General features: G+C 47.3%; 1 protein-coding gene across 1 annotated transcript in view; it reads left to right on the top strand.

Annotated features, from left to right (window-relative positions):
- Positions 1-14,152, top strand: part of LOC147697254 (pyruvate dehydrogenase E1 component subunit alpha, somatic form, mitochondrial-like) — a 369,725-nt gene that overhangs the window by 254,564 nt on the left and 101,009 nt on the right. The window contains exon 5 of the mRNA XM_086933319.1: positions 13,875-13,946. Coding sequence (XP_086789445.1) covers positions 13,875-13,946 — 72 coding nt within the window. The remainder of the gene's footprint in view (positions 1-13,874; positions 13,947-14,152) is intronic.

Here is a 14,152-nt window from a genome sequence, read left to right as displayed (position 1 = left end):
CTCAGAGATTGACGTCGAGGCAGACTTGGAGATCGACGCTGAGGCATACAAGTTTGAAGTTGAGACATGCTTGAAGTTCGGCGTTGAGCCGCTTTCCGACGTCGAGGCGACATCGACATTCACCGTCGACAAGCAGGTTGACATTGAGGCATTCGTTGATGTCGAGAACTCTATCAATGTCGCCCAGGCTTGAGGAGACCAGGAAGAAGAGAAGACCCTTCTATTGCTCATCCGTCTTTGGAACATCACCCAGCGCCTCCTTTATCTCCTTCACCACCGCCGCCTCCTCCATCTCCTCCTCCTCCTCCACGTCCATGTCCACCTCCTCCATCACCTCCTCCTAATTCTCCTCCACCACCAGCTCCAGTAACACCACAGAAATCAAGATCAAGATTGTGCCATCATTCTAAGCGCCATCACCATTGTCACAGCTCTCGACATACTTCGACTTCTTCTCAAAGATCTCATCACCATCATCATTCACAATCAAGATCTTCTACATCTACTGGTTGTTACTCTCCCACACTGATTGACTCTCTGCCTCCACAAATTTCACCAGTGGATGAGTCCACTTTTCAAGAGGTTCTAGTGAGGGGAGCTACAAAACGAAGTTTTCCCGTATCGGCTCCAACTCAGACAATATCTTTTATTTTTGAGACCCTACAACAGCGGTCTATAGCTAGACCCATGTTACCATTGGTGCCATGTCTGCTTGAACAGGCCATGGAGTTCTTTCTCACTCCAGACTCTGTCAAAACAGCGCCTTCTACACTTCACAAGAATTATCGTCCTCCAAAGCAGGATCCAGCTTTCCTCCCCACTGACCCGGCTCCTGATTCTGTAATTGTAGCAGCGGCAAGGAAACAAAATGCCACTGCTCCTTCATCCATGGCCCCTCTGAACAAAGAAAAACCTAAGTCATACTCTGTGGGTCGGAAGATGTGTGGAACCGCAGCAACGTTCATGAAGGCAGCTGCATTCCTTACTTACTAGGCAGATATGACAGACCTCTGTGGAAGTCCTTGAATCAGTTTCTTGAACATCTGCCCAGATAAAAAAGGGAATAATTCAAGGAGATCCTTAATGAAGGTCTGATGGTTTCAAATCAGGTGATTAGTGCAGCAGCACACTCTTCATTATTGGCTGCTGTTAGTAATGGGTGTCTCTAATTGGCAAAGGTAGGTACCTTTGTCCAAATAGGGACCCTTACTTCCAGTCAGGGTAAGGGGGATACACACTTTAGATAACCCCTGCTCACCCCCTTGGTAGCTTGGCACTATCAGACAGGCTTATCTCAAAGGCAATGTGTAAAGTATTTGTACCAACACTCACAGTAACACAATGAAAACACCACAAAAGGACACCACACCAGTTTAGAAAAACAAAATATCTTTATCTAAACTAAACAAGACCAAAACGACAAAAATCCAACATACACAGTTAAAAATATGACTTTCAAAAGGTTTCAAGAACTTGTACCATAGATAACTATGGATGCATGACTTTTCACCAAAGTACCTGTAGTTGCGGCAAAGTTCACCAAGCCAAACAGCTGCAGCACGGAAAACAAAGCGATGCAACACTCCTGAGACTCTAAGGAGGCAATGCGACAGCCCCGCTGCACGCAGAGGAAGGGTTGCGTCGATTCTGGTATGTATTGGGAGTGATGCGTCGATTCTTTGTGCCCGTTCCGGGCGCAGGTAATGCGTCGGAAGAACTTGCCGCACAGGTACGATGTGTGGAAATCCAGGATGTGACGGTGATCGATGCGGTGGCGTTGCGCAGCACTGCGTTGGTCCTTTTCAGCCTCGATCCCTTGATGCATCGATTCTTGCAGCGGCGACAGGTGCTGAGACGGTTTTCGCAGTGGCGCGGCGATGTGTGGCAATTCTTCTCGCGCTGTGAAGATGCATCAGAAAAACAGCCGCTAGAAGAACGATGCATCGATTTCTGAGGTTCTTTGAGTTTCTTCTCTCGCGACACTCAGCAGGTGATTGCTTTGACTGAGGCAGCAGCTCCAAACGTCTTCAGGTTCAGAAGTGGCCTTGCTGCCGTGGCACAGCTGATGACTTCTAATTGTTTGCAAATAAGACAGAGGTATTACTGGTTGGAAAGAATGTCGATCTATGGGGGGACCATTGGTGGGCCACTGCCCTGGGTAAAGCCCCCGAACCTTAAATAGAAGTTAAAAATTTGGGTGTGTGGTTAGACTCCTCCCTTAGTTTTTGCTACCAGACAAAGAAAGTTGCGGCTACATGTTTCGGTATCCTACGAGGCCTAAGGCCCGTCCTCAAGTTCTTTGACCCATCCACAAGGCAGATGATTGTCCAGGCCACGGTGCTTTCCTGACTGGACTACGCTTGCTCCTTGCTTCTGGGAGCTAATCAAGCTGAGATCGGCCGGATGCAGTGCATTCAAAATGCGGCCGCCAGAGCCTTAGTAGGTCTTCCTCGATTCTGTTCTATCTCTGATACCATCCAGAGACTTCATTGGCTCCCTAAGGCTCAGCGTATTCAGTTTAAAACACTCTGCCTCTCTTTCAAAATTGTAAAACTCGCCACCCCTAAAATGCTCTGCAATCTCCTCACCCCGTATGTTCCTACCCGCGTACTGCGTTCTGCTGGCCAATATTTAGTCAAGATACCCCGGATCAAGCGCTGCCGTGCGGGAGGACGTTCCTTCCGCTATCTGGCGGCTAAACTGTGGAATTCCCTGCCGGCACATATACGTGAACAGGAAAACCTTTTGAGTTTCAGAAGGGCCGTCAAAACCCACCTCTTTCCCCGATACTAAGCCCCCTTGCTCTATGTCTTTCTTTGAAGTCAGTCAATTTTCTGTTGCAAAGCGCCGGGACGCCCCTTTGCTGGGGCAGCTGAGCGCTATATAAACCTTTGTAACATAACATAACAAATTCCAGCTCCCAAACAGTAGCAACAACCTCCAGAGGCCCAAAACTGGCACAGGCACCTCATGCCGGATCAGAACTCAGAACAGCAGAGTTCAGGGGAACTGGGGGTGAAATCTTTGTGTCTCAGAGACTTCTGTGAAGGAGGCCATCTCACTTTAGGCCCTTGGAGATCTCCTTCAAGCAGGGAGCACAGCACTCACCAAAGTCCTTCTCCTTTCCTTGTCAGAAACAGCAACTGCAGATAACCCCAGACACACAGCAAGGGCAGTACTTCTCAGTCTCTCCAGCTCTTCTCCTTGGCAAAGGTTCCTCTTGAATTCTCGGAATTATCTAAAGTTCAGGGGTATGATACTTATACCCCAAAATGTCTTTGTTCTCTTTGTGCAAGGGGCTCGGAGCCTAGTTCAAACCAGTTCTGGGGGGCACTCTGCAAGTGCACTACAACATCCTTTGTCAGTGTGAGTCTTGGCTCCAGACACATCACAGGGGGGCAGAGCCAGGATTGTGGAAGGCAGGCAGAGCCCTATTCCGGTACAGATGCTACTCCTCCCACCACTTCAAATGCAGACCAGGCCTATTCAGCCTAGTGCTGACTCATCCAGACTCCTAGAGCCACTGCACCTTCCAAGGCCCTGTCACTCCAAAGCCAACAGTCAATCCACAAACAGGCAGAGGCACACAGGAAGGATGAACAAGAAAATAGACACTTTCTAAAAGTGGTATTTTCAAACACACAATTTAAAAACAATCTTTACTAAAAAATGTAATATTAAATCCTGAGTTCGGGGATACCAAACTCCACATTTCTATCTTATCCATATGGGAAGATATGCTTGTAACATTTTACAAAGCATTCCCCATTCTGTCCTATGGGGCAAGATAGCCTTTCAATAGTGAAAAACGAAATTGGCAGTATTTCACTATCAGGACGTGTTACACACACCAGTACTTGTCCTACCTTTCACATACACTGCACCTTGCTCAGGGGGGTTTCTTGTGCCTACCATAGGGGTGTCATGTGTAAGAAAAGGGAACGGTAGGGCCTGGCAAGTGGACGCATTTGCCAAGTCAACATGGCAGTTAACAAACTGCGCAGAGGCACTTCGGTGGCAGGCCTGCAACCTCTTTTTAGGGCTTCTTATGTGGGTGGCACAATCAGTGCTGCAAGCCCACTAGTAGCATTTGAATTGACAGCCCTGGCTCACTCAGTGCACTTTACTAGGGGCCTACTGGTAAATCAAATACGCCAATCACGGTTAACCAATCACAATAACAAGTTACACAGAGAGCATATTCACTTGAGCACTGATCAGCAGTGGTAAAGTGCACAGTCCTATAGTCAACAAACACAGGTCAGGAAAAAATAGGAGGAAGAAGCAAAAAGTTTGGGGATAACCCTGCAAAAAAGGCCATTGCAAAACAACCCCCTTCCAGCCTAAAACAGGGGTAGGCCAATCAATACCTCGATGGGCTTCCCGGCTTGGGGCGACAGAACATGGAACCTGGCCCAAACAGCAGGGGTCTATTCCTGTTCTATGCCTTTCTGAACCCAGTTGGACCTCTATCCATACTTTCAGGGCCCACTAGGCCAACCCATGGAGGACCCTTCTCCCCATCTGTGCAGCGCCTAAACCTACTTTGCTCACTGATGTATCCTAACAGGTAGACAGTACCCACATGGCCAACACAGTGGTACGGCCCAGTCCACCCCCGGGGTGTGACTCCTGCCCCCCTCCCAGGGGCAACTCTGTCCACCAGGACAGCCAGCCACAGTGGCCACTGACAGCTGTCAGTGATGAGAGCCAGGGCTCATGCCTTTCAGGCCTCTCTATCCTCTGTGGCATCAGAAAGTAGAAAGCAGTAGCCCCAGGTACCTGGCACCTTTTCTCCATTCTCCCTCCTGCCAAGTCAGGTAGGGCATTTTGACACCGGCCCACTACCCAAGGGTCTGTACCCTGTGCCTGGACAAGAGACTGGGATGGGCTCTCCCACACCCTGTTTTCCTCCCTGGGGCTCTGCACCCTCCCACCTGGAGCTGTACCCCCAGAAGACAACTTGGTTGGGGCACTGTTAGAAGTCGCCCCTTCCTCCAGGTCAGGGTGGACAGCCTGAATCTGTTCCTCCAACCCAGGGTCTGTTCCCTCAGCCTGGACCTGTGCCTGGCAACCCAGGACTTCCGGGGGAGTACACCAACCTTCCAAGGGAAACATACTCCTTATGAGTTGTACGAGAGTCTGCCTGATGCAGGTCTCCAGCCTCCTGTCCACTTGACAGAGCATGAAGACCCCCAAACCAGAATTCGCCTCACCAGGATCAGTCCTGGGGTGCTCTGACCTCAGAGCTGGCAACCTCTGACCTCCTGGTCCTTCCACTGGGGACTGCATCCCCCTCACCCTTTTCTCTGGACTCGTGCACCCTTCCTACTGGAGTGGTGCTGCCAGACACCAGAACTGGTGGGATACTTGTTACAGCAGCCCCCACCCCCCCTAGTCCACCTGATACTTTGGGACCCTCCCTCAGGAAATGGCCTCCCGGTACAGACTAGGCCCCACTCCTGGTGTTCCCTTATGGAAGTAACCAGGCCCTGGGACTGGGATTAGGGCACCTTGGGACACAGCCCACTCTCACTCTTTCTCCTCTGTGCCCTAATCCCAGTCCCAGGGCCTGGTTAGTTCCATAAGGGAACACCAGGAGTGGGGCCTAGTCTGTACCGGGAGGCCATTTCCTGAGGGAGGGTCCCAAAATATCAGGTGGACCCTTCCCACTACACTGGGACCTATCTGGGCTACCACAAACCTCCCCTACCTTACCTGGTTGAGGAAAACCTGAGCCATCTCCTTCAGGATTACTCCCAAACACCTCATCAGACCCTCTGGACTACACCAAAAGGTCTGCCTCCAGTGCAAGCTTCCTGGAATCAGAGAACTCACCCTCCACTGGGTGTTGGCATAGCTCTGGAAAACAGGGACTTAAAATATGCTCTCCAACAATTGAATCACACAGCCCACCACAGTTGTTAACCAAGCTACCCTTTGTCCCACCATCTAGTGCCTCACACAAGTGCCCCACACCACTCTCCTGAGATTTGCAAGACAGTGTCTGACTGTCTCTGTCATTCAACCCACACTCACAAACCAATGCTTTTACCATGGGGGAACCCCTCTCCCTGCACCTCTCATCTAGAATCAGTAGAGTGTCCCTCCCACCTCTAGGAATATGATCCCCTGTGTCAGTTCCCCAATCCACTTCAGGGACACTGCACACCACTGGAGCTACCTCGCAAACCTGATCCTCCTGGTGTATGTTAACCCCCTCCCTCAAGTCAGATGCCACATCTCTGGGTATGTGTACTTCTCTCTCAGCATTAGATAACACATTTTTGCTGCCACCATCTGAGCTGGACTCCACCTCCAACCCAGTCAAGCTCACTTCCTGAGCTACACACATCTCTTTTTGCTTGGTTGAGACACTCAGGGCCTCAAGCCTCGCAAACCCTTCATTGAGCTCTCTAATTTTCAGCTCATATGCCAAGATCAATTTATTTTCTTCGAGGGCATAAGCTCTCCCGCTCCCCTCTGCCTTGGTTTGGAGCCTCATAACCTCCAGATCAGGCTCCCTGACCCTCTGGATCTCCTCCAGTTCCTCTGGGGAAAACTGATAGAGGAATGATTGCTGTCAGCCCTAGAGGCTGCTCTCCCCATAGGCAGATTCTGTGATCTAAAGCCAACTCCTTGTGCATCCTCATCCACCTCTGAATCCTCTGCCCCCCTCCTAGCCTCTCTGGCCCACACCAGGCACTCAAGGCCTTCTGTAGCTCCTCCTTCCTGGGGGTCTTCATGGGACATCCAAAGTTCCTGCAGAACTGCTGGAGGTTACCCACTTTGTAACTACTTAACATTTCAATATCAAACTCCAGTTCTCCAACATTACTTGCTGGTTTAAGGGTTACTCAAAAATAGAATAAAAACAGAACACAGTATGTGGTTGCATAGTGGTCTGCACTAAACTTAGTGATGTACACCAATCACTGTGGGTCAAGTACAAATACAAGTTCAAATCCTTACCTCTGACCACCAATGTTAGAAATGGGGGTCTCTAGTTGGCAGAGGTAGGTACCTTTGTCCAAATAGGGACCCTTGCTTCTAGTCAGGGTAAGGGGAATACACACTTTAGATAACCCCACCTCCCCCCACCTTGGTAGCTTGGCACAAGCAGACAGGCTTATCCCAAAGGCAATGTGCAAGTATTTGTACCAACACTCACAGTAACACAGTGAAAACACCACAAAAGGACACCACACCAGTTTAGTAAAATAAAATATCTTTATCTAAACTAAACAAGACCAAGATGACAAAAATCCAACATACACAGTTAAAAATATGACTTTCAAAAGGTTTCAAGGACTTGTACCATAGAAAACTATAGATGCGTGACTTTTCACCAAAGTTACTATAGTTGCCTCAAAGTTCACCAAGCTAAACAGCCGCAGCATCGGAAAACAAAGAGATGCGACACTCCTGAGACTCTGAGGAGGTGATGCTCCAGTCCCGCTGCATGCAGAGGAAGGGTTGCGTCGATTCCGGTCTGTATGGGGAGTGAATCGTCGATTCTTCGTGCCAGTTCCGGCCGGCAGGTGATGCAAAGGGAGAAATTGCTGCACAGTGATGATGCATGGAAATCAGCGATCGATGTGGCGGCGTTGGGATGCGTCGGTCCTTTTCAGCTGTGATCCCTCGGTGTGTCAATTCGCAGGAACGACAGGCACTGCAATGGCTTTCTGAGCGGCACGGCAATGCGCGGAAATTCTTCTTGCACCGTGAAGATGCGTCGGAAAAACAGTCGCAAGAAGAGTTAAAAGTCGATTTCTGTAGTTCTTTGAATTTCTTCCCTCTTCCAGCTCCCAAACAGTAGCAAGGAACAGGCATTTATTCCAGATACTTTATTGTAAAAAAATGGACAGAAATTAATTCAGACCCATTCTAGAACTCAAGACAGCCAACAAGTGGTTTCAGCGAGAAAGGTTCAGCATGCTGGCACTACACCAAATTTATCCTCAACTACGTCAAGGGGATTGGCTCTGCTCAATCGACCTGCAAGACGCGTACTTTCACATTCCAATTGCAAGAAAGTATTGCAAATTCTTGAGGTTCATAGTGGGACAGGACCACTACCAGTATCGGGTCCTCCCATTTGGTCTGGAATCAGCACCCAGAACATTCTCCAAATGCATGGCAGTGGTCACTGCCCATCTACGGAGACACAGAGCATTCGTCTATCCATATCTAAATGATTGGCTCATCAAGGCATCCTTGGCTCAAGAAGTACAAATTCATTGCAAATGGACTCACGATCTCTTACTGAGGCTGGGACTTCAAATCAATCACGACAAGTCCATCTGTACCCCAGTACAGACCTTGCACTATCGCGGAGCCTCCATCGACACGTTAAAGGCAAAAGAGTTTGCTTCAGAGGAGAGACGCTTATCCATCCTTCGGATGCTCATCCAAGAACAAAGACCCTACCACTTGCCAGGAAAATGTTATTCTTCGATACTAACTCAATTTAGCAAAACCTGGTTTACACATTTCCTCAATAAAAGTTCACCTGGCAGCCTTGAATGCCTACAGAAAATGTCCCTCACAAAGCTCCTTTTTTTTTAGAAACCCTGTAATTAAAGATTTTTTAGAGGGTTTAAAAAAGGTATTTCTTTGCATCAAATGCCTTTCTCCTCCATGGGAGCTTAATATAGTACTGTCATGCCTGATGCAGGAACCTTTCAAACCCATACACAAGGCATCTCTTCAATATGTGTCTTGGAAAACGGCTTTCTTGTAGCGATCACTTCAACTCGCAGGGTTAGTGAAATCCAAGCTCTTTGTTCTCATGAACCTTAAACTGTCTTCCATTCGAACAAGGTAGTTATGAGAACTCACCCTAAGTTCCTCCAAAAGCGGTATTGGACTTTCATGTCAATCAAATAATATCTCTTCCAACATTCTTCCAGAGTCCCTCTAATCCAGCTGAAAGATCCCTTCATTCCCTGGATGCAAAGAGAGTTCTTGGGTTTTATCTAGATAAAACTAAGAGCATTCACCAGTAACAACAATTGTTTGTCAACTATGGTCCAATTCGTACAGGGCTAGCTACTTCTAAAAAGTCAATTTAGAGATGGATAGTCTCTTGCATTTTATTATGCTTTCAGAAAGCTAACAAAAGTCTCTCAGCCAAACCTAAGGCTCATTCCACTAGAGGGAAGGCAGCCACTATGGCCTTATTGCACAATATTCCCATTCTAGAGATCTGTAAAGCAGCTACCTGGAAATCAGTACACACATTTACAAAGCATTGCTGACTAGATTTTGATGCTAGAGCAGATGCTCAAGTAGGGCAGGCTTCACCCAGAAATCTCTTTTCTTAGGTTCTTTACATTATCCTCTGTCTGGTTTGCCGCATTTTTTTAGGATGGGCTTGCTATTCTATTCAGCGCTCATGACTATACATGTAAATCTCCTGCAAGAAAAAGGAATAGTTTCTTACCTGTAACTTCTTTTCTCTCGCAGGGTATTTCCATTATAGTCATAAGCGACCCTCCCTCCTCAACGGCGGATTAGACAGAGGAATTCCTTTATTACATATCTATTATCAGAAGCTTCCAAAAAGAACTGAAGTAACTGCCTCCTGCTATGCATGATGGGATACTGGTGGTGCCTGGTTCCTTAAAGGCATAGTGTTCTTTTTTTAGACATATAACGGCAGCCTATGAGGCTACTCTGCCCTAATCCTTTCATGTGTACCATAAAAAAGGGTTTGTGAGAGATATTTATACTGATGGACACTAAAATAATCTGAAATGTGCTTATTCTGGACCCTTTTTTCTCTTCACGGTGAAGAACCTGGCCAGTGTCAGTGTAGCCTAGGTAAATAGGCTGCATAATCTGTCTCTTTTTCTTTTTTTTTGTCAAAAAGCTTTTTATTCAGTAACATAAGTAAGAACACATATAGAGTACAGTAGGGCACACAGATCCCAAAGTTGAACCCGTCAGCTAATGGAAGTTCAGTTGCACATGGCACTAGGTCTGCTACAGTCCCCCTGTGATCATAATTGCTGAGAACCATTTTGTGTCGGGCAAACAGCCCCAGAAAAGAACCATATAAGCAACAAAAAAACCTATAAAAATAAACAAAAGCAGGGAATCCCACCTCACCCCAGCCCTCCCACTCCCCAATCCTGGTGGTGGTGAAAACCATACATGAGTAAAGTAAGGCACACGGGTGGATCGAGTATGTGTGGCTGCAGTAACGGAGCCTAAACTGTGCGGGGGTTAGCGAGCGCTGTAGTCAGTTTGTGACAGGAGAATTAGAACTGGAATAAGTGCATGGATCTTCAGGAGGGGGGGGCAAACTGCCAAGGGTCGGACTCCGGAAAGGTAAGACACCAATGGGCCTCCCTTAGTGTCAAAGGACTTAAAGTCGTTTAGGAAGATGTCCGCCAGGCCTCCATAGAGTGAATTCTTCACAGCTGTGCATGCCATAGCGAAATCTCCAACACAGCCTTCATTTTCCAAGCAAATGCTATTGTACATTTTGCCGCCCCCAAACATGCCCACAAGATAGATTTATCGGACTTTGTTTGGCGCTCCAGAGTAGGATCCCTAAGGCCAAGTAGTACCCCTCCACAGAAGTCGGGAAGGGGTATCCCAGGATGTCCTTAATAAGAGAGAAGATTTCTTCCCAAAAAGGCCATATACCCAGGCAATTCCACCAGATGTGCCGAAACTCCCCCTGCAACCCGCAGCCTGCCAGCAGAGATCTGAGGTGTTAGGAAAGATTTGTTTGAGTTTGGTGGGGTAAAGGTACCAGTCCAGGAATGTCTTGTAATGCGCTTCCCGTAGAGCCACCAAGTGGTTATGTTTAGTAATGTTGCCCCCATAAATGTTTCCATTCGTCGTCGGAGACCACCCGACCCAGCACCTCCTCCCAGGGGGACATATAGCGTGCTTGTAGAGTGGTGAGGAGTAAGGCATATAGGGAAGAGATCGCCCCCTTCATGTTTTCTGCCTTGAGAACCAACCGCTCCATGGCCGTGAGTTCTCTGGTAGCAGCAGCCCTAATGTGAGGGAGGGTGACCCATTGCTTGAGCTGCAGGTAATGATAGTGATCCTTGGTGTGAAACCTGGAAATCTATTTTGCAGGTGTCAGATATCCAAACTTTGACATTCTGGAATAAATCTGACAGTTTCAGACAGCTGCCCTCCCGCCAGCTATCAAAGGGTCCCTTATTCATTGCCTGTAGAAGAGCTGGATTAAAATGGATCACTCCAATGAGGAGAGGGGAAAGTGGTCCAGCCCTCCCGCTTCATGACCTGGTCCCATATCGTGAGAGTAGTGCAGGTGGCCCTGTACGATTTTGGTTTCCATAGGACATCATCGATGGTTCGCCCCACAATCGCCCAATCCATATGGAGCCAATGTTTTTCCAGTTCTCTCACCGACCACTCCAGCACTACCCTCAGTTGAGTTGCCTGATAGTATAGTTGGAAGTTGGGGAGGGCAACACCCCAGTTTTGTCTGGGAAGTCGCATAACGTGAAAGGGAAGGCATGCCCTCCCTCCCTGCGAGATGAACTTGATCGTAGATCGTAAGCACGGCAAGAAATCACGCTCCAGTGCGATGGGGAGCGCCTGGAAGAGATACAAAAGCATCAGCAGCACCACCATCTTAACAGCATTGATTCGCACCAAACCAGGAGATATATAACGGCTTCCATCTCTTAAAATCCTGATTAAGCTGTGATTCCAGTGGGGGGAAGTTCGCCTTATAGAGGTCACCGATTTTAGAAGTGAGGGGCACTCCGAGATAGAGCAGAGAGTGTTTGGCCCATTGAAGTGCAGTTTGGCCTCACAGATTCGCCGCAGCTGCATTCGAGAGTGTGAGGTTAAGTATGGAAGATTTGGAGAGATTCACTTTCAAACCAGAGACCCGCTCGAAGTTGCGTAGATCCTCCTGCACCGCTCTGAGGAAAGTGGACGGTTTCAGTAGCGTCAGTAGGACATCTTCCGCAAAGAAGGAGGCTTTTTGATCCGTGCCTCCGAAGGGTATGCCTCATTGTCTCAAAAACACGTGGCAAGAGGTTCGATGCTGAAGGCAAATAGAAGGTGGGAGAGCGGGCAGCCCTGACACGTGCCTCTACTAAGGTCCAAGGGGAGAGACTGGTGACCATTAACTAGGTCTCTCGATTGCGGGAGATGGTAGTTGGCCCGGACCCTATTGAGAAACCCTTCTCCAAAGCCGAATCTCTGCATAGTGAGAAAAAGAAAGGACCAGTCCACCCTATCGAAAGCCTTTTCGGCATCGAGCCCCACCAGAATAGCAGGGATTTTAATATTAGAGACTTTTTCTATAAGGTGGATAGTGCAGCGAATATTGTCATGTGTTTGCCGCACCTTCATAAAACCAGACTGGTCTGGGTGGATTAGAGTGGGCATCAGGTCCTCAAGTCTGGCAGCCGAGATCGAAGAGCAAAGCTTTGCATCTAGGTTAGGAAGGGCTATAGGTTGATAAGTTGCACATAGTTGAAGGTGCTTCCCCGGTTTTGGGATAACAGAGATGACAGCCCTGGCCATCGAGGCTGACACCTTGGCATCCAGCGCTATGGCATTAAACAGGGAAGTCAAATGTGGGATCATTTCAGAGGCATAGCACTTATAAAAGTGTGCAGTGAGGATGCTACTAAAGAAATGCAAGCATAGAGACCAAATGGGTTCATATGTATGGCATGCATGAAGATGCCAAATGGAAGTTTCACAATTGAATGCACACAAATAGGATGCTAACAGGATCCTTCTAAATTCCTGATGAAAGCCAACTCGCCCGGTGAGGCATTGATATGATTGCTGAAACATGCTGACCTAGAGATACAGAGGATACTAATTTCCTCAGTTCATCCCTGCCTGTATTTAACTCAAACAGAGTGCCCTTTGAAAATAAAATTAACCCTCAGGACACCCTAGACTATTTTACATCTAGGAACTTACCCAATAACCAAAGAGCTCCCTTGGCTACCAAGGTTGAACCCGGCCAGTTTCACTAGGTTTCTGGACGAGGACTCTATGATGAAGCATGCCACTTGGAATCCCAGTGAATGAGAGTACTTTTAATACCATAAGGTGATGCCTTGGGCTGGTAAAACAAATTGAGTATCTGTTGAAGATGAGGGAATAGTTGAAGAGAGAGCTGAAACAAAAATTAACATTAAAAATAAGATGCTGACCTCTGGAAAGCAAATCAAATAATTCACACATGTGGAAAACAAAGTCTTTTTTGCAGGAGGCCTTCTCTGTTTAATGATGACACAACTAACATACCTACACCATTGGAGGGTGCCAGATGCTGGTGCTGAGGTGTATTTTCTTTCTCTGCTGAAATATATTTTTTTAGCTTCGAAGCAGGCGTTCGTGTAATGTGGGGCTGCACATGAATGTTTTTATGCAGGCCGCACAAAAACATTTGATATGCCTAATCAACTGCCACCAATGTTCAATCAGTGAAATAGGCCTATATAAAAAGGCCCAGCATATAGGACATGTGTGACAACTGTGTGATAATCTTCAACTGCCTCAGATTGGTCCAATTTCTACCGAACAGAGGATTGGTATTTTACACATAAATCTTTATCAATTTTGTACACATTTAGCATCAATCCTATAGTAAGACACACAATCAGAAAAGATTTGTGTGCAATGGCTGCACTTGAAAAGTAAAATTGCACCATTTTAGAGAGAGCACATGTCTGATCTCTGAGCAGGCCTCATTGATAAAACAAAGAACTTATGGACAAATAAATGTATACGCCTTTTAAACGTTACTGCTGTATAAATTCCTTGTTCCTAATGTTGCCGCCCTGGTCAATTTATTTTTTTTACTAGGAGCTCATAGTGTAGTTTTATTGCTTTCTTCTTTTTCTTAGGTTGATGGTATGGACATTTTGTGTGTGAGGGAGGCCACAAAGTTTGCTGCTGAGTACTGCAGGTCTGGAAAGGTGAGTAACTTTTCAAGCTATGATATGTCTGGGTGTTATACGTAACTGAGCAGGTGAAACTTTGAGTAACCTTGGGACCATACCACATAAAGTGAGCACTGAAAGTGCTAATTTAAGACATGGCTGGATCCCAAAACATTTTTACCTGGTTGTAAGTAAGGTAGTGCTTGTTGCCAATACCTTTCACCACCGTATTATGAAAGCTG

This window comes from Lissotriton vulgaris, chromosome 8 (assembly GCF_964263255.1).
Source record: "Lissotriton vulgaris chromosome 8, aLisVul1.2, whole genome shotgun sequence".
Taxonomy (NCBI): Eukaryota; Metazoa; Chordata; class Amphibia; order Caudata; family Salamandridae; genus Lissotriton; species Lissotriton vulgaris.
This window is presented reverse-complemented; position numbering and strand designations above follow the sequence as displayed.